The 21136-nt window shown below is 42.9% G+C and overlaps 1 protein-coding gene across 1 annotated transcript; it reads left to right on the forward strand.

Annotated features, from left to right (window-relative positions):
- Positions 1-2632: 2632 nt before the first annotated feature.
- LOC124545372 lies at positions 2633-19733 on the forward strand. The gene is made up of 2 exons (XM_047124282.1): positions 2633-3463; positions 19584-19733. The coding sequence occupies exons 1-2, from the start codon at positions 2651-2653 to the stop codon at positions 19611-19613; spliced, it is 843 nt and encodes a 280-aa protein (XP_046980238.1). The 5' UTR covers positions 2633-2650; the 3' UTR covers positions 19614-19733.
- Positions 19734-21136: the final 1403 nt, after the last annotated feature.

Below are 21136 nucleotides of genomic sequence, written 5' to 3' on the forward strand. Positions count from 1 at the left end.
AGTTAAGTCCCATAAGATTTCACACACATTTTTTTTGTGTTGGCCGCAGCGGCGCGCGGTGTGGAGGCCCGGCGCGCTGCAGGCGGGCGCCCCTCGCTGCCTCGTGGGGAGCCGCCCTGAGCCTCTCCTCTGGGCTGCTAGGCGCGACGTGTGGCTGACAACCCGCTCGCAGCTGAGTCTCACCGTCCTGAACACATCGGTTCCATATTTGCAGGGCAGCCATCGGATCGCAACCGACTCGAGCTGCAGAATCGTGGAAAGATATGCCGCAATCTTCACAGGCCCTGCCGCTGTCTAATTGCGAGTATGTTCGCAGACATTTCACGTCCATACATGAGGCAACAGCGGATCTTGTCACCAACAATCACTAATGCTACTTTTGAATAAAAGCCGGTTGCCATCTGTTACAAGCCATCTTCGTGGTGTCGCTCTTTTGAAAGCCAGCAGTATACACATCTCCGACGTGTATTTTGATGCTCGTAGTATCGGAAGCTATTGATTTGATTACTTTTAGCTCAAGTACTTGCAAAGTATAAGCGTGCAATATACTCGTATCTTCCCCATCATACTGCATAGACATTTTCATACACTTCTTTGTCCTTCTTGACATATTCTCAAGCGTGTCTCATGTCGTAGTGCGAAACGCATCCTGGACAGTGCTGCGCAGTTCTTCGTTTGTAGCATAACGACGCGCAAATACTTGCGCGTTAATGACTCCCTATGACAAGTTGTCAGGTGTGGTGAGGTCAGGACATCTTGGTGACCATTCCAAGGCAGCTGCTGTTGCTGATGAACCACGACCTACTCGCTGTCCTACAGAGTGTTCATTTAGGAAATCGTAAACTTAAAGAGCGTAGTGAACAGGCACTCCGTGTTGCTTCAACCCTATGAGTTATGCGAGGCCCGATACTTCATGCTGAGGTATTAATCATGTTTGTAAAATGCGGAAACAGTTTGCACCACTCGCACTTCCTTCACAGAAGTATGTCCGAGAAGATGTTGTGATGTCATCGCTGCCCATACCGTAACGCGTGACAGGTTCCTTTCTAACTCCACTGTGTAATGAGGATTCTCTTTGGTCCAAACGGCAACATTTCTAGCACGTGAGATAACACAAACTTGGCACGGTTCAATGCATTCGGAAACTGAGTTAAACAAGCAAGGCGTGTTAAACGCGCTCATTTCACTCTCGTTTTCTAATGTCGGTCGAAGAGGTCTGACCTTAAAGGTCCTTCCTCGTCTGACCTCGCTTTGTTGTCCTTTGTATACCAAGTTCCGCAACATATCTACGTGCCGACTTTATATGAAATTGTTCCGTAGAAGCAGGGACTCCGGTACACGTTTCTTCTCGTATCCTCTTCCTTCCACACCGCTGTCTGTCTTTAATACAACCGAAAGCAAAAGTCCGCAGCTCGTGGTCGTGAGGTAGCGTTCTCGCTTCCCACGCCCGGGTTCCCGGGTTCGATTCCCGGAGGCGTCAGGGATTTTCTCTGCCTCGTGATGATTGGATGTTGTGTGATGTCCTTAGGTTAGTTAGGTTTAAGTAGTTCTAGGGGACTGATGACCATAGATGTTAAGTCCCATATTGCTCAGAGCCATTTGAACCATTTCGAAAGCAAAAATACTTATTTCCCAGTCCAGAAGCTTTGCCTTTCGCCGTGGAGCCGTACTAAATCTTTCCTGTAATGCTCCGACAATCTGTTTCACTGGCTGTCCTGTGTGTTGTCGTTCGGCGACTCACACAGTCGTCACTAAGCGCTCCTTAATAGCGTACCTATGAACGCTCGAATCTGCAACGGCTACAAATTAAATATAGACTGCGACCATGAAAGCTTATAAACATGAATCCCAACAGCTGATAATGTAGGTTCCAACATGCAGAATAACATTTGTCACCAAACAGGGGCTACAGCGTTAGTGGGAGTACTCGTACACCCTGTAGGCATAGTGCACACTCCCCTCTCGAAATGTCAATTGCGATGGAGGGGACACATACTATGCGACTATTTACCATCACAATCATGTGTTTCTGCGTCTTTCACTATTCGATCAGGTTGGGAGGAAAGAGGTGTGGTCGCGGCGGAGGTTCGAGTCCTCCCTCGCGCATGGGTGTGTGTGTTTGTCCTTAGGATAATTTAGGTTAAGCAGTGTGTAAGCTTAGGGACTGATGACCTTAGCAGTTAAGTGCAATAAGATTTCACACACATTTGAACATTTTTTTTGAAAGAGGTGTAGGGACAGGGAAGAAAACTGTGGTACTCATTGGGCCCACTGGCATCAGCCGAAGCTTACGGAGGTTTACTGGAGATTCTTGGAGACTGATGTCATTCAGTTCACCCTGAAAAAGTGTTACACGGTATCGTCAGCGAGCAGCTACGTGTGTTCACATGTCAGTCAGCCACAAACAGTAAGCAGAAAAAGGTGACATGGCGACAGCTAACACAGAGTCTGGGAGACAGCGGCGAGGGCGGCCCACAGAGGCCGCAGCAGCTGCGGTGACGTCAGCCACGAGACTTGCTCACAAGAAACTGACAAACTCAGAAACAAAAACTAACTGTGACGTAGGGCTGTGACGTAGGGACGCCGCGTTTATAGCACAGCACTGGCCTCTCGAGCCTGAGGAGCGGGCAGCGCCAGAGTTCAGTGCGCCATGAAGAGGTCGGGGATGTATTGCAGCCTTCTGCTGCTGACGATGGCCGCAGTCTCCCGCGGCCGCGACGCTAGAGATTACTTCGCGGAGGCGAGATTCCAGTATTCCCCTTCTAGGCCCGAAGACGCGCTCATCTTTTTCATAGGCAATGCTCCGCCCCTGATTTGTGAACCTGAGAAAACCGACGATCGAGTCAGGCGAGACCGCCCACAGGACGATTTTCGTCTGGATCTGCCACAGGGGTACTCGTCCTATTCATGTTCGTTCGAAGGAAACGCAACGAGACACACTAACTTCAACCTAATCCAAAACAGTGCACCGTATCTTTTCGGATTCAGTGGGGGCCGGAAAGTAAGTTTTACCGGTTTGAGAATGTACTGTACCAACGATTCACAGCTGCCAGATGAATATTTCCACCTGAGAGTGCAGCGCCCTACTGAGGATCGTCCAGTGAAATGTCGTCTCCGGAACGACAGTGGAATGCTGTACCTAAGGTTTCCAGGATTTCCCACCGTCGTTTGCCATCTGGGTGCTATCAGAGAACGTTACCATTTTAATCTGCCAGGTATTGCTGATGAACCACTCAAATGCGCGTTTCGCGTGTATTCGGAACTACCTTTAGGGGACACACACACAGAAGAACGGCTCTACCAGTCTCTGATTAGCAGACTCCCGACTCACGTGGATGGCGTTCGCCCACGTGTCGTGTGCTTCCACCGTACCATCTCGAATAGGACGGCGTTTTTTCAGCTACAGTTGCAGGGTGGCGCCACCTATGACTGCAGTTTCCCCGACACTATTCCTCACAATGTGGTAAGTGTGAACTTAACATTTTTTTTTATTATTTCGTTGTCTCAAAGCTTCGCCCATGGCTCTCACGCGAAGCATCAGTTTGATTCGAGCTGCACAGAAAAAACAGCCCGACTTTCTGAAGAAACCATTTCTGTGTTTGCGTCTACGCCTGAGCTCCGACTGTGAATCGTATCTGGATATCCTCATTTTCATAGGCAGTCACTTTAACTATTTTGCTACTGTTCTAAGCCTTTTTGATTGACACGAAATATCATTCTCAGTTGTAGGGATACTTATTAATTTCTGTAGCGTGGGGAGAGGTTCTCCCATAGCGGGAATAGGCTCAGAGCAAGAAACGATGGGCTACGGATACAAAAAAAAAAAAAAAAGCTACTGATATTTCTTGCTGTCGAGAATTTTCATCTGGAAAATATTTTTTTACTCCACAATATTCAATCTATACTTTTACTCCTACCAGCACTTTACAACAAGAATCGTCTCTGTGGATCCTAGTCATGATTTATTACATTTTTATTATTTACCCAAAATTCTGGCCGCGTTTCTGGTGACTGCGCTGTCAGTAGAGTAGCAGAGACCGTATAAGGTGAGCTGCAAAAGCGAATAGGATGAAAATTGGCACGAATTGAACGTAAGCATTTGGAAGTAGTATCATGTCTGCTTAACCCAGGTTTCGAAAATATGCGTACTCGGAACCCCTGACTTGTGCTATGATGATTTCTACAATAAGACGTTTGTCAGCAACTAACCTTGCTGATACCTCTGGAACCAGCAACTGCGAACAAGGTAGTGACTCTTCTTCTGAAGCGGGTTGTTTGGAGTCATCATAAGACTTTAGTAAACAGCAAACGAAAGCTGGGAGGTAAACCTTAAAGACATGAAAGTTTTCCTCCTCCAGTTGCATAATCTAGCGAACGATAACCTGATAATTCCAATCACATCAGTGTCCTCAGGATTTTTTTTATCATCGACAGGTAGTTCGTTGTGAAACTCAAGTACCAGATTATCTGCGAAACGATGGGAAATTTCGTAAAGATTTGATTTACTTTCTTTTCGGTTCCGTTGTTTTTGTGGTCTTCACTCTGAAGACTTTTTCGATGCAGCTCTCCATGCTTTTATGCCCTTTCCAAGCCACTTCGACAACAGTACCCTACATCCATCTGAACCAGCTTTCTGAATTAATGCCTAGGTCTGCCTCTACAACTTTTACTCCCTAATCTTCTCTCCATTACGAAACTGACTATTTCTTGATGTATCGGGATGCGTCCCATTAACCGATACCCTCTTTTAGTTAATTTCTACCATAAATCTTTTCTCAACAGTTGGATTAAGTACCTCATTAGTTACTCGATCTACTAATATAATTTTCAACTTTCTGCTATAGCAGCACATTTCAAAAGCTTTGATTCTCTTCCTGTCCGAACTGCTTATTGTCGACGTTCTCTTTCGCACAAGGCTACGCTTTAGGCAAACACTTTCAAAAATGACTTGCCATCACTTACATTTATACTACATTAACAAATTCCAATTTTTCCTAAATGCTTTTATTGCTATCACCAGTTTCCACCTTACATTATCTACATTACTTCAGCCACAGTCAGTTACTTTGCCAGCTGAATAAATAAATTTATGTACTGCCTTTAGTATGTTATTTCCTCATGTAATTCCCTCAGAATAGCTTTATTTAATTTGACTAGCAGCCAGTACCCTTGTTTTAACTTCGTTGAATTTATCTTATAACCTCTTCTCAAAAAACTATGCATTTCGTTCTTCCAAGTCCTTTGCCGTCTCTGACAGAACTACAATGTCACCACAAACTTGAACGTTTTTAATTTTTTACATAAAATTTAGTTCCCTTTCTCAGTTTTTCCTTGGTTTGCTTTTCTGTTTGCTGGGTTTACAGATTCAATAACAATGAGACAGGCTACAAACCTGTCTCACTCGCTTGGGTACCATTCAAATATTTGCTGTCGATCTGTTATGTAATTTTATATCTCAAGTTTCAAATTAAAAAAAAAAAAATTATCTACAATGAAAGTTGAAACATTGCTCTTCAAGATCTAAAAATCATTAAAACTACTAAATTCCATTTCGAGCTACATTCACTATTAACAACATGATGTTGTAACATCTTATTTAAAGTGTTGAAGGTCGTATACACTAATAAAGATGTAGATGAAGAACTGTTTATATTTGGAATACTATTTGCACCACCGACAACTCGTTAAACGGTAAAGGCAGACACCTTGCAAGAAAGTTCCATCACTTCTTGACGTTGGGGAGGGTCTCTATTGGCTGCGAGGATTTGCTCTTTGCCTGCCGTTTTCTGGTTTACATAGTCAGTACTGCCAGACAAGTAGTAGCACAAGTGGTCTACCAGTTTACCTCAGCGTTAAACATTTCCTCTGCCTTGGTTACCTTTCCCTCTTCCTTTGATGTGTCATCTCATTCGCAAGCTAAGCGAAACGATCTTGTTACAGAATAACCACGAGCTCATCATCACTAGACACTGAAGGCAACGGCTTTTTTATGTGGCCATACTTGTCTTTCCCTTGCCATTTTTACGTCTGGTTTCACCTATTGCCGTTAATTCCATGGACTTCAGTATCTAAAGTACTAGTCCTACCTACTGAGTTTTTCGAACATTTTGCCTTGCAAGATGTTTCTTATAAGTGTGCGTGTCGAATTAGTGTCCAGTTAATTTCATTTTATTCTCTTTAACATGTTAATCAATGTCCTTCTTATAAAAGTAAATATTTATTTCCGTCCTGCTGGAAGTAACCGGTTTCGGTTATAAAAATCGTCAGACTATACGAAGCACCGGTGTTCAGAGCTGCTGAGTGATACACACACCTTAACGTCGTTGCACATCAGCTCGGTTCAGCGGCTCTCCTTGCTGCCTGGTACGTTGTTCTGACTATGGTTTGTAACCGAAACCGGTTACCACCAGTAGAACGAAAAGAAACTGCGATTGGGAATGTCGCATTTTGTTCTTATGTTACGAACAATCGCTAACGTTTCAACATGTTACGAAAAAATGAACTTCCTTTGCTGTTTAATTTCATTTCGTGTATTTTGATTGCATTTTCTTGCAGGCAATGATGTTCTTACATGAAAACTATCTAAATATACGGCATGACGAATTTCTTTCTTGTTTCCATAATAAGTAGCATTTTGTTCACAATTCGCTCTTATTTCTGAAGCCTTGGATGGTCATTGCTTTTATTATTTTATTTTCCTGTGCATTATACTTTCGTTGTTTCTGTTATTATCTGCTTCTACAGCTATATTAGCGAGTAATCTTAATGTGAGTGGCTCCATCTGCCCCTTATAGCTTCTGCCACTGGAGTTTGTTGACCATCTGCATAACGTTCTCCCGCCGACTAGAAAAAGCGATCACATGACGGTACACGCTGCTCGTCGTTGGACTGTCTCTATCTATTCTATTAATCCTACTTGGTACATGGAAATGTCGTTGAACCGTGATTTATGTTCAAAAAAATATTCTTAAAAATTTAATTTATTTACTAGCGATTCATCAAGAACATTAACACATTTAATCACACTATGTGAGCGTGGAAGTAGTTGCCAGGGAGTAACTGATGAAATAATAAGCAAATTCCTTTTTAACAAATGGTAATTTATTCACTTTAATGGTGCCTAAAGCATTAAAAAAAACAGATTTAAAATTATAATCAGAAAGCACCCTCTAAATATCAAGTTACAATTTATTCAGAGACAGAAAGAAACAAATTTTTGACTGTATGAGCTTTCGGGCTGAGAACCTTGCCACTCCCTTTTGACACGGCCGTAGTTATGACCGCTCACAACAACCTCTGAAAGACTACACTGGTGCAAATCTGCAACACACCAGATTACTTTAAACTAAACGTTTTAACAATTCACACAAGCACACAAACTATGCACCCTGTAGGAGGGATGGAAATGGTACAAAACACTAAAATTAAAATATTAACTTTGCCACCGAAGGTACAACTTGATTTTAACTTCTAAGAAAGTCTTACGGTGAAAGGGTGGCAACTTTATATACTAAATTGATCATTTAAATAAAAGCCCATGAAATGCAATCATATATAAAATTCTACATGGTTGGCCAAACAAGTTAAATGCTCTACAGTACACAGATGCCGCCCCGCAAGATGATAGGCAAGATCAAAACGTATTTCAGGAATTAGGCCGTTACACTCCAAGCAATAAATTCGTAAACACACCGAATCCGACAAACATGACAGAGGCAGCCACTAACGTACGGCAGATTGATAGGGAGATTACCGAACATCCCGAACCACAGGTTGCTGTAACCCACCCCTACTCCACAAGGGAAAAACGGACCACCCAATTCATAAATAACCACCTTCCCGCGGGTGGGCAAACGGAGAAGAATGGTGGGACGACCCCCCCCCCCCCCCCCCCGCCCAAAAAAAAAAAAAAAAAAAAAAAAAAAAAGCGGCTGGTGACCTCACCAAGAAAACAAGTAGAATTTAACAAGTAAATCAAACAACATATCAGCAATCACTTCTAATAAACTGCGATTTCTGCAGAAGACCTGGCGCAGCACTCCCAAATCGCCCTCCCGAATCGTCGGCTGCCAGCCGCTTCAACGAACGCAGGAAGGCGCGCCCATCTCCCGTCTAACGGCGTCGCAGCTCGCACCGGCCAGACCGGTGTCGTGGGTTGACTCCTGTTGCTCTCGTGTCGACGGCGAAGCCATTACCCCTCGCTATACGGGGCGGCCCATTGGACTCACGTGGCGACCTCACATGCGCCGACGCTCAAGACGGAACAGTCTTCTTGTGCCTCAGTGCGCGACCGACCAACCGATCGATCCGACTGCAATTTACCATTGCATGAGGAACTCGAGCAGACTGGCGGCCTAACGCGCAGATGCAGGAACTAAGCCCCGACCGGGCGACCGCTCGCTGACTTTCTTACTGGCGGAGTGGAAAGACTCTCATTTATCCGGCTTTAACGATTGATCCGAACGAAAGACATACTAGCATTCCGGACGACAGACAGACAGTAACTGCCTCACAAATTCGGACGAGAGACAGACTAGCAAGCTGGGGATGAGGGACTGACCCAGACTGACCCACTGGCAAGCTCATAACGCCCCTTAAATGCACGTGAACAGGCAACCTATACCCTTTCCCAGCAGAGGGAGACACAAAAGCTGCGATTGCCACAGCGGCGCCACCGCCAGAAACGGAGGGCGATTGCTTCACACTACGCGCTGCGGCGCGCTCTTCAAAACGACAATTTTTACTACGGCTCAGTTGTGTAGCTAGGGTAGGGTGACCAAACGTCCCGGAAAACCGGGATTGTCTCAGTTTTCATCCCTGTGTTTCGGGACGCTCAAAAGTCCCGGAATTCAGTTTTTAAATACATGTCGTGAAACTTTCTCAAATTTTTGGGGTTTCATTATATTAAAGGAAATATGAGAAATTAATATATTTTAGGTTATTTATCTAAAACCTCCATTGTCCCATACTATTAATCACAGTATCAGTATTGATACACTCAGGCAATAATTTACTTTGAGCGGTACTTTGGCCAACAAGTAGTAAGTTGTATTATTGTAACAGAGCTATGAAACCGTCCGATTGTCGCGCCACTTACTCACAAACTCATTGTCAGAACAGTGTAGTAGTTGATGTTTTGTCAGACAAAGTGCAATAGTTTTTCTCATGTTAGTGGTATTATTGCTGCAGTGCTGTGAAACGCAATGCCGAAACGTGCCTGCAAGTTCAGTGACTGTTATTCCAAGGAATGGAATTTCATTAATAAAGGTCGTTTTGATTACGAAGCCGAGTGTTCCGTATGTAACTGTTGTATTAGTATAAGTCATGGTGGACGTTCCGACATAGCTCATCACATCAGGTCAAAGAAACACATGAACAGATATAGTGCACCGAGCTGCCGTAAAACTCTACAAAATTATTTTGTGAAGCATCAGTCAAGTGAAGAGACGAAAGTTCGAGCAGCCGAGTGTTTTTTAAAAGCTGTGACTGTCTTCAGCATTACTCTGAGTTGGTAATAACTGCAAGTTATTTATTTGCAATCCCAACCCATAATGCCAATGTGGAAAGAATATTTTCGTTCATGAATATCCAGTGGACTGATGAAATAAACAGAATTGAGGTGGACTCTCTTGAAGCAATCCTGCAGATCCTGTACAGCTACAATATGTATTGTACCGAGTTTTATCACTGTGTCTCAAAGAACAAAGACACGATCAAAAAGGCTGGAGGCAATGAAAAATATCCTTTTCTCCAGGGACAGTCAATTCCATCTACAAGTGCTCAGCAATATTAAAGCTCTTGTTAATATTAATTGATTAAAAGTTGAATGGCTGTAAAATTTTGTAAAATCCTAATACATTTCTTTATTACTGTATACGCCTATTAGATGTCATTAATTATACAGATAATCTAGATTATATCAATCTTTTGTATCCTCTTATTAGTTTTAATAAAGGGGTTAACAAAATGTATCAAGAAAACATCAATATACTTAAAATTAAGAAACCTGGGTACATGTGGAATGAGGTGTCCATTGGCACCCGGGTGAATGTGTCACCGTTTTCACCGAAAATAATTTGGTCACCCTGGGCTAAGGCCACCCATACGGTAGACCGTTCTCCTGGTGCGTGTCTTTTGAGTTGACGCCACTTCAGCGACTTGTGTGTCTATAAGGATGAGATCATGATCATTAGGACAACACAACATCCAGTCCCTGGGAGGAAAAATTCTCCGACCCAGTCAGGAATCGAAGTGGGTCCCTTCGGAACGACGTTCCGTCGCGCTGACCACTTTTTTTTTTTTTTAATCTCATTTTTGTTCGGTTTCGTTCGTTGCATCTCCTCGGGGCGGACGTCGTAAGACATCCGTTTAAGTTCGTTGTTGATCGAATAACTCAGTACCACTCAGCTACCGGGGAGCACATCCGACTTCGTGAGGGAGTAAGATTCATAAACAACACTCGAGAGTCTGTCAATCGAGTATTTTGTAAACCACTTCTTACGGGGATGAATTACAGTTCTTTACTATTTTTCCAGTGTATCTCAGCCAATATCGGCTATTCCTACAATTTGTTTTGCGTGGTCATTCCATTTTATGTCGCCTAAGGTGGTCACCCGCTATGGATTTAGAATGTTATGTTGTTGGTTATTGGCTTTTATGTTTTACGAGAAAGAGAAATTAAGTTGTATGTTCCCACAAGTTATTATTTAATGTGATGTTACTTACCAGCCATAAAGTGGTGACCTCAGGTTCAGAAATCTCGCACAGGAAGAAACAAGCAAGCGAGGCGACGCAAATTCTCCGACGAATACGACAGAAGTTCTAAGATACATTTAGTACAGATACAAAGTTCAGTAGAGTCCCGTTAATCCGAACTAGTTGGGACCGGACCATGTTCGGATTACCGATTTGTTCGGATTAGCAGGAATTACGGTCACGAGTTTCTAGAATAAAGTATACCAAGCAGATAAGTTGGTACACCAGGGTAGCAAATGTGAACAGGTGTGGGAACAATGGCTCACTCTCACTCCCTGCCCATGTTGTTGTGCGTTGTTCAGACCTTTGTAGTGTTTGAGGTCACTGCACTGCCAGTTGGCTCGCAAAGCGCTTGGTTATGTTAGTTATGGATCGCTGGCAGTCGTTATCAGTTCTAATGTATTCGTTCAGGTGTAGTGGTGCACGTATTTTCGTCATGAGTAATCGGAAACATACAACGTTAACTCTCAAAGAAAACCTGAATGCTTTGAAGCGGATAGACAATGGTGAGAATGTATCTAAACTGGCAACGGAACTAGGTGTTGGTAAAACAATCATTTGTGATTGGAAAAAGAACCGAATGAAGCTTGAACAGTCCTGTGCAACGTCTTCGGGATAAACACTCGAAATTCGGCAGACTCTGAAACAATACCAGTACGATAAAGTGGATGAAGCTCTTTTCTTTTGGTTTACGCAGGAAAGAGAAAGGGGAACTCCTTTGAGTAGAACACTGGTCCGGGAGGAGGCTGTTTACCTGAACAAGTTAATGAATGGTGATGAGTCCTTCAGTGCGAGTACGGGTTGGGTGGACAGATTCTAAAAACGTCATGGAATCCGTCAGCTAACAATTACTGGAGAGAAGCTTTCTTCTGACCGTGATGCAGCGAAGGAATACATGGGTGAGTTTGAAAAAATGATAAGAGAGGAAAAGTATTCTCCCCAAGAAATTTATAGCGCTGACGAGACCGGCCTTAATTTTAGGGCATTGCCAACAGAAAGCCTGGCATCAAAAGCAGAAGACCGTGCTTCTGGTTTTAAAATATGCAAAGATCATGTAAATTTACTAGCGTTCAGCAACGCGGCTTGTAATCACAAGCTGCCTTTATGCTGACCGGTAAATCTGCTAGGCCCAGAGCTTTTAAAAACTGCAACATAAAGTCCCTGCCCGTATATTATCGAAACCAGAAAAAAACGTGGATGGATGGTAAGTTGTTCAAAGAATGCTTTCACGGCCAGTTTGTTCCCTCTGTTCGACGGTTTCCGAACGAAAATCATTATTCTCCCCGGTCAGTCCTTTTGACTGATAACGCGCCATCTCACCCCAGCACTGAGGAATTATGTGATGGAGAAATTGTGACGAAGTTTCTGCCGTCGAATGTTACACCACTTCCACAGGCGATGGACCAGGGCGTACTGAAAACATTAAAACTGATTTACAGAAAACAATTTGTAAGAATGCTGATCCAAGATGATAGCATTCCTATAGTGGACAAAATAAAAAAGACCAATGTGAAGGATGTTGTTTATTGGGCCGCTGAGGCATGGCAGAATATTTCGGAAAATACTCTGAGAAAATCTTCGAGAAAACTGTGGACATCTGTTGAATATCAGGACAATCTAGTTGAAAATGAAGAGGAAAATCTACTAAAAATGATACAGACAATCCCTGGATGTGAAGAAGCTGGTGAAGGAAACGTAGATGAGTGGATGGCACCGGATAGGTTATGTGTGGAGAACCTTACTGACGCTGATTTAGTTGCTGCTGTGGCTCAAGACCAGGAAGAAGTGGACTGCTGTGACAGAAGTGACAATGAGCCCGAAAGCGACAAAGGAGAACTGGTGCCACGCAGTGACGTAGCAGAAGCCCTTGACCTCGCGCTACGTTATTTGGAGCAACAGCCCACTGCTACACCTGCTGATTTCATGTTTATGAGACGATGGCGCAACTATGCGTCATATAACAGTATGCCTTCATTACGCCAAAAACCAATGACAGAGTTTTTGTCATCTAAAAAAGTAGGGAAAAATGTCCCCTGTATTTTAGTAAATTTGACAGCTTTTCTTTCATTGTTATGCATTGTTTGAACCTAATGTTTCTTGCCAGTTTTTCTACTACATGTTTACTGTACTGTGTAAGTTAAAACAGTGTGTATGTACAGCAGTTAACCGCACAGTTTTCCATGTGTAGACTTTCATTTTTCATGTTCGGATTAACCGAACGTTCGGTTTACCGGGGTTCGGATTAGCGGCGCAGTCAGATGCATATATAGCGCGGCTCGGAAACGTTTCGCCGGGACAAATTAATGATTTGCGCACGACAGGCTCCACTGTCGACGAAACTCCGAGAAACGAAGATTCATGTGGACGGTGTATGAAGGTTCGCACGTCTCCGTTCCTGTCTGATAAACAGGAACCCTTCTTTTCGATGTTAGAGTTGACGTTCACTCGTAATTCACTAACAAACAATCAAGAAAAGATCGCGATGCCAGTCAACAGTCTGAACAGTCTAGAGGCCAGAGCGGCAGCATCAGTAGATGACGAAATTAAGCGTTCACCAACAACACAGCAATATACAAGTCTAAAGAAGATTTTGATAAGTAAGCTTAGTAAGCCGTTAGATCAACGGATACACAACGTGTTACTCAGCGAGCGACAACGTGTCAGATCCCCCTGAGAATTTTGGCGGCAGTTACGGGGGATAGTGAGAGAGGCAGAATCTTCGGATTCTGTGCTCCGGCACGTTTGGACATCACAGGTCCCCACGGCAGTAAAGGCGGCGGCGGCTACAAAGGCTGGGTGGGACACGACCAGTTATCTGCAGCTGTCCGACAGAGTTCATGCGACAATGGAGACAACAAGTACACTGAGCGGACGCGAAGTTGGAAAAGTATCAGGCGGCGGCAATTCGCAAGGGTCAACGGGCGGATACAACTGCACAGTTTCAGAAACTAAAAGACGAGCTACAGAGAAAAATCGAGGCTGGTAATGTCACTGGAACGGAGGGTTCTGCAGCGCACTTAGGAAACAGTGGATAGACAGAATCTTAACAGCTATGTTGGTACAGGGTGCTAATTATTGAACGATATGAAAAAAAGTAAATTTGCTACAACTACGGCGTGCACACATTTTTTTCAATATGTGAACGTCGCTACACATTTTCGGATTTAGGTTATGACATGGTCGATATGCCTGCCATCATTGGCGGTGATGTGGCGCAGCTGAACAGGGAAGTTCTGCGTGACCCTCTCAAGTGTCGGAACATAAATACTGTCGATGACCTGAATGCTCCTGCTGCTTTCAGCTCGGGAATCGTTTTGGGATTATTGCTCTAAACCTTCTATTTAATATAGTCCCTTAAAAAGGAGTCGCACGCGTTCTGGTTCGGAGAATATGAAGGCCAATCGAGGCCCATGCCAGTATCTCTGATCTGAGAATCCCAGAGCCACAATGCAGTCCCCAAACTGCTTCTCCAGGACATCAAACGCTCTCCTGCTTCGATGGGGTCGAACTCCGTCTTGCAGTAACCACATCTCGTCGAAATCAGGGTCACTTTGGATAATGGGCATGAAATCATATTCCAAAACCTTTATGTACCGTTCGGTAGTCACCGTGCCATCTACATCTACATGATTACTCTGCAATTCACATTTAAGTGCTTGGCAGAGGGTTCATCGAACCACAATCATACCACCTCCCTACCATTCCACTCCCGAACAGCGCGCGGGAAAAACGAACACCTAAACCTTTCTGTTCGAGCTCTGATTTCTCTTATTTTATTTTGATGATCATCCCTACCTATGTCGGTTGGGCTCAACAAAATATTTTCGCATTCGGAAGAGAAAGTTGGTGACTGAAATTTCGTAAATAGATCTCGCCGCGACGAAAAACGTCTTTGCTTTAATGACTTCCATCCCAAATCGCGTACCATATCTGCCACACTCTCTCCCCTATTACGTGATAATACAAAACGAGCTGCCCTTTTTGCACCCTTTCGATGTCCTCCGTCAATCCCACCTGGTAAGGATCCCACACCACGCAGCAATATTCTAAAAGAGGACGAACGAGTGTAGTGTAAGCTGTCTCTTTAGTGGACTTGTCGCATCTTCTAGGTGTCCTGCCAATGAAACGCAACCTTTGACTCGCCTTCCCCACAATATTATCTATGTGGTCTTCCCAACTGAAGTTGTTCGTAATTTTAACACCCAGGTACTTAGTTGAATTGACAGCCTTGAGAATTGTACTATTTATCGAGTAATTGAATTGCAACGGATTTCCTTTGGAACTCATGTGGATCACCTCACACTTTTCGTTATTTAGCGTCAACTGCCACCTGCCACAACATACAGCAATCTTTTCTAAATCGCTTTGCAACTGATACTGGTCTTCGGATGACCTTACTAGACGGTAAATTTCAGCATCATCTGCGAACAACCTAAGAGAACTGCTCAGATTGTCACCCAGGTCATTTATATAGATCAGGAACAGCAGAGGTCCCAGGACGATTCCCTGGCGAACACCTGATATCACTTCAGTTTTACTCGATGATTTTCCGTCTATTACTACGAAGGAATATCGCACTGATTATTTTGTGCCTGGACATTGCACACCACAGAGTCATCCGTTGGGGATGAAGAGGCTTCTCGATCGCGAAAACGGATTCTCGGTCCCCGAAATGCGCCAATTTTGCTTAGTGACGAACCCATCCAAATGAAAGTGGGATTCGTCGCTAAACCAAGCCATACTGAGCATTCTAGTTCCCATTACGCCTCGCGGCCAACCCTGCAGATTGAACGCCCTAACACAAACCATTCCAGAAGGTATGGCGAATTTGTTTCATATAGTTCAGTAATTGTCACCCTGTACCACGGACGGTTCGTACAACGAGCAGCCAAGTATGTTCTACCATGCAGATAGGCACGTTTCGTCAATAACGTGGAGACTGTAAGTACAGACACTTCCTGCTTGCCCTTGTAACGACGACTGTGTGTACGAGATGTAAAGACTTCATGTTATTATCTAGTGGACACCAGGTGTGACGTAAGCACGCTGCTAGTAGATAGAGATATGTCATTCAAGGACAGTTCATTAGTTTGCTACTCGGCAGAAAATAAACGGCCGATAGCAACGTACGGCAGCTGCAGCAAGGATGTGAATTTAGGTTTTCGTAATACTTGGCGCTGGACGTTTTTAACAGTCGACGTGCCGGAACCGAACGTAGGGGCGAATTTTCAGTACGCAGCTAGTTATCACCACTGAAATTCTGTTGTCTCGAGAAGGAATGGGAAGTAGCCTTCTATGAAAATTGAGAGACAGAGGAGGCGGTTCGGTACAAGCGACGGAGGTAGAGCATCTTATGGACCTGACAGCACAGTCGTCGACTGCAGTGGCACACAGTACTGTTCACCCCACAAACACAGTGATGGACCTTCCAGTCTCTTTTGGACCGAGAGGACTGTCACCAGACAGGTTGGGGACGGAAAGACCGAATTCGAACGTATGTTAGAAAGAGGAATGTCACGGAGATGAGAGCGCATGCTCGTCACTTTTATATCTACTAAAGAAAAAAAAGGAGAAAGTTGAAGGCCTTGCGGTGATTGCAGGGAATTGAATGCTCACACGATACCCGGTCAGTAGCCAGGGTCCAATATTCGTGAATTTACGAGTGTACTAGTGGGAGCAAAATACATCAGCTTCATAGATTGTCAAAAGGCATAGCGTCAGATACAGGTTTCGAACGCTGACATACTGAAGACAACTGTTACTATACCTTTTGGACCCTTCGAACTTTTACGTATGCCAATTGGTCTTAAAAACACAGGTCAAACGCGGCGACGTTTCATTGATGAGGTGTCAGGGGATGAGACTTCACCTTCGCCTGTCTCGACGATATACTGATGTTTTCAGCTACACAAAAGCTCCATGAGGCTCACCTTAAAGCTGTTTTTGGTAGACTACGTAGGTATGGGATAATAATTAATGAAAATTAGTGCAAACTGTGAAAAAGACACGTCACGTCACGTGTGAAGATGTTTCCAGTGACAACTTTTTTTGTTCTAAATATTTTAACAGAATAACAACAATGGTAGTATCTGAACAAGGTGAAGCCTTCCACAGTGCAGATGATGCAGATTTTGCTTCAATAGAGGAAGAATTAAATACCCTGAATCAGTTAACTACAGAGGTAAGTGTTACTCCTGTTAAGAAACTGTGGTCGGTGAAGTCCAGTCATAAGCTCTATGCATCAAGAAAATGCAGAGAAATTGCTAAAGCTATGGATGAGTACCCTACAGCAAAGCTGATCACACTCTTCAAAGTAGAAATTCCATATTCAGAAGAAAATGAACAAAATCGCTCTTCCACCTCTTGTCAGGAATTTTTCACAAAAATCATTTCGGCTGTTAAATATTGTGCAACCTGCAGTTAAAATGTGCAAGTTTTAATTATTATTCCAGAGACATTTTCAAAGAAAATAATTTTGAACCACGTTCCGTCAGTATCATAGTATATGATAGACAAATCAAGAAAGTTTGTACAGTGTTATGGAGCCTGTGCTCCTTTTGTGCTTCATGGCAGTATGTTTAATCCGACAACGTTGAAGAACTTTCTGGAGCATGTGACATATGACACCTTGGTTGGACGTGTGAAGTCATTAGAGGTCTGTGATGTAAAGCGAGAGATTTATTTGTTTCAAGAATGTGGTGACTGCCCTGGAAAGGGAGGACTGTCTTTACAGAGACTTGGCCTGGAAGATGTAGCAGATAACTCTGCAGAAACTACATATATGACATGGTAAGACAATAAATTAATTAAGAAAACTATTGCCTTTGACAATTTCATTGATGAACTTGATAAATGGTCAGTGAAAGCAGTAACACACCAGCATCTGAAGAAATTGCAACAACACATTGCAGAAGGGAAATGGTGTGTACAGGCTGAAGAACTATATTTAGTGCTTCACTGTGATTTTGCTGAGAACTGGTCTGTAATTCTCCCACAAGTCGTACAGGTTTCAATTTTTACAGGCGTGACATATTTTCAAAACAAGACCACAAGTGCTGCAGTTGTAAGTAACGACACAGGACATGACTCAGCACATACTTTGCTAGCAATGCGCAAAATTCTTCAACTGCAAAAAGGGGCACAGATCATCATCATAATTTCTGATGGTGCTCCTAGTCATTTTAAAAATTGTTACCAGCTGTTTGAATTGAGTCAGTTACTTGTGCCATCAACTCACTGGGTATACAGTGCTACTGGTCACGGGAAGGGGCCTTGTGATGGTGTAGGCGGCCTGCTGAAGCTCCATGCTACAAAACATAATCTTTGCAGACCAAATACAGCTGCAATTCCGAATGCCGAATGCTGAGAACGTACCTAGGGCACACAATTTCAGCAGTCGACACCCGACCGTTGGAAGAGAAAATGGTATTTATAGAACAACTACCTAGACAATTGGATCTGCAACAATAATGTAAGTTTTGAGGTGTTGTAAATCATTGAATGTGGATGAACCACGACCATAACATGCATTGAAAAAAAATGACAGTGCATCGAGAATGGCTAGTTTCTAGCTGAAATCTAGATCTGCCAATAAAATTTCAAAAGGACGACTGATAGCTGAAATCTATTGTTTACAAGAAAATATGTCTCCCAAAATATGAGGGAAGAGAGTAGTATACATAAAATCTTTTTTCTACTGTAACGTCATGAGAAATCTGTTGGCTTCAAAAGAAGTGAAAGGTGACAATAAACACCATACGTAACGTTTCTGTAAAACGGTTATGAAGGTCATATGAATCAAAATCTGAAAACGTATTACATGTGAAAAATGTTTACTCAGTCACCAATAATGATTCTTTACAAATAAAATTAATCGCTTGCACTAAGAAAGTTTAAGACAAACAATAATTATATCAGCTAAATGATGGACAGCCAAATAAAACTCGCCAAACCATTACGTGGGATAAGTGAAGAGTAACAGTGGCACGTCCGAAGCACTGCAGTGTACATACGTCAAGTTGAACGCAGTGCGAGTCTGGTGCATGTTGTTGGGATTTGCGAGTTCTGACCAGGGATACATATTTGTTATTAGTAATTAGCAGGTGCAAGGCACTAAAAGTTTTCTTTTGTCAGCGAGGGGAAATTAAAGGATCTGTAAACTTTCTCTTATAAACCCACACCAGTCACATGACATTCAAACAAGGACTAATAACCTTACATGTTCTTGTATACATATAATTTATTTCAATCTACTATCTGTTGTTTCGGTTGCACCCATAAAGCAAAATGAACAATTCTTACCATAACAGACTTCCGGAATCCTCCAGAATGTCAAAACGTCCTTCACAGGGTGGAGGGCAGTTTTATCTAGTCCTGTGGATGAGTTGTTTTAGAAACTAAATTTGGCAGCACTGGCATAAAATCTAAAAATACATACAATCATTTCACAGAGTAACATGAAGTTAGTTAAATATTTTGAACCGCAAAGTTGCGAACATGTTAACTAAAGCCTGCAGAAATCTTTCTATTTCCAGTTTTCTGTTGAATGTATTATTATTGTTAGGATATAAATTGTATTGCATAACATTTCTGTTTTCATTATTATCGCAGGCAGATTTTCGAAGAAGTTTTCTATTATACTGTGCTATGGCTATATTTAAGTTAATATAGTTAAAATTTTGATAGGCTTCCGTCGCCTAGAAGTGGACAGCAGTTCCAAAATATGTTCTAGAATGTCTGTTTTAAGTTTTAGTAACTTATAATTTAGATGGGCAGCTTGTGATGAAGTGCGGCTTAACTAACTTTGTCTGTTGTTCTCTCTGTTTCAGCTACAGCCAGGAAATATGACCCAAGGCTGAAAGCCACCTTCCCCAGCAAGGCAGAAAACTCGTTACGGCAACAAAGCAGGAATACTTTCCACAACTATCTAAAAAATAACTTATAATAATGCAATAAATATGGGTACATAACTTTCAACATTGCTGCCACATTACTTTATTCCAACCTTAATGATGCTTCTATAAAGCTCCTTTTGCAGAGTACATTAATTAGATACGGCTGCACTTCCCAGATACACGTCGATTAGTCTATTGTATGATTTTAAATAACAGGAGTGCATAGGAACTGGAAACTAAGGTGGGGCAAATCTGAAGCAAACGACTCCGCTGGTCAGCATCCACCAGAGGAAAAATGTTTATTATAACTATCGTTTGCCTTTAGTATTCCACTGCTGGGACAAGGATAAGAATGGCTCAATGTCGACAGCGAAATCAAAGTGTATGTCGCGGTATTCTGGTTGATGTTAATGAATTATGAACACAGTAAATTATTTATGATTAACTACAAATACATATTATGGATTCTACTATTATACCAACCACGATTACACTTCTGAAGGACCAGCCTACATTATTACTTACTTTTGCAGAAGGCAACGGGGTATTGTTATTCCCAGCATTGATTACTTATTCAATACGTTTCAAGAAAGGAATGTGGATGATTTTTTTTTTTTTTTTGTTGTTGTTGTTGTTGACTCTGTATTCTTAGTGACGTGTCGTGATTATTACACAACAAAAGAGAAATTTTAACCTGTGAACTAGCTAGGGGTTACCAACTTACTACCCCCACTGTTGTTAGGAATCTATACGGACAGATCTGAAAACTAATTCCTTTAATCTGAACTTTTAGAGTAATATGCAAAGTGCTGTTATTGGTATGAATACGATGTATTTTCAGTGTTGAGAATAAAGTACCAGGCATGTTCATGCTTTCCTAGATGCATTAAAAGACCGCTGAAAGATGTCCACTTGTTTGATGCATGCAAGAGGGATTCACCTACAGACAGCGTCATCCTTACTTTTGTATCTACAATTAGTTGCCAACGAATACGTTGACAACAAACACCGAGGTGCCGCTGATTTCAGTGCAAACAAGGGCGCTACTTCCAACCAAAAAAAATGGTTCAAATGGCTCTGAGCACTATGGGACTTAAGTTCTGAGGTCATCAACTTAGAACTAATAAAACCTAAGTAACCTAAGGACATCACACACGTCCATGCCCGAGGCAGGATTCGAACCTGCGACCGTAGCGGTCGCGCGTTTCCAGGCTGTAGCCCTAGAACCACTCGGCCAACCCGACCGGCACTTCCAGCCAAACATCTGGCACGCGTGTCGATAACCACGACTGCTGTTATGGGTACAATTCTGTTTCCAAAACACAAATATCTTCAATGACACTCTGACACTAAACCTGGAGAGAACATTGTACAATATTCCTAGGCTGCGACAGTCGTACTCTGAAGGTAAGTCCAACTGGTGGACAACAGTCTTCTATCCGATGTAGGCACTGCCGTGGCGGTGTCGTACTTATCCATCCTCGGAA

The sequence above is a fragment of the Schistocerca americana genome, chromosome 8 (genome assembly GCF_021461395.2).
Source record: "Schistocerca americana isolate TAMUIC-IGC-003095 chromosome 8, iqSchAmer2.1, whole genome shotgun sequence".
Taxonomy (NCBI): Eukaryota; Metazoa; Arthropoda; class Insecta; order Orthoptera; family Acrididae; genus Schistocerca; species Schistocerca americana.

What these genes read in the sequence shown, in the direction of transcription:
- LOC124545372 (XM_047124282.1), top strand. Translation starts at nt 2,651, where the DNA reads ATGAAGAGGTCGGGGATGTATTGCAGCCTTCTGCTGCTGACGATGGCC. An exon ending in ACACTATTCCTCACAATGTG is followed by an intron (nt 3,464 to 19,583) that starts GTAAGTGTGAAC and finishes TCTCTGTTTCAG; the next exon opens with CTACAGCCAGGAAATATGAC.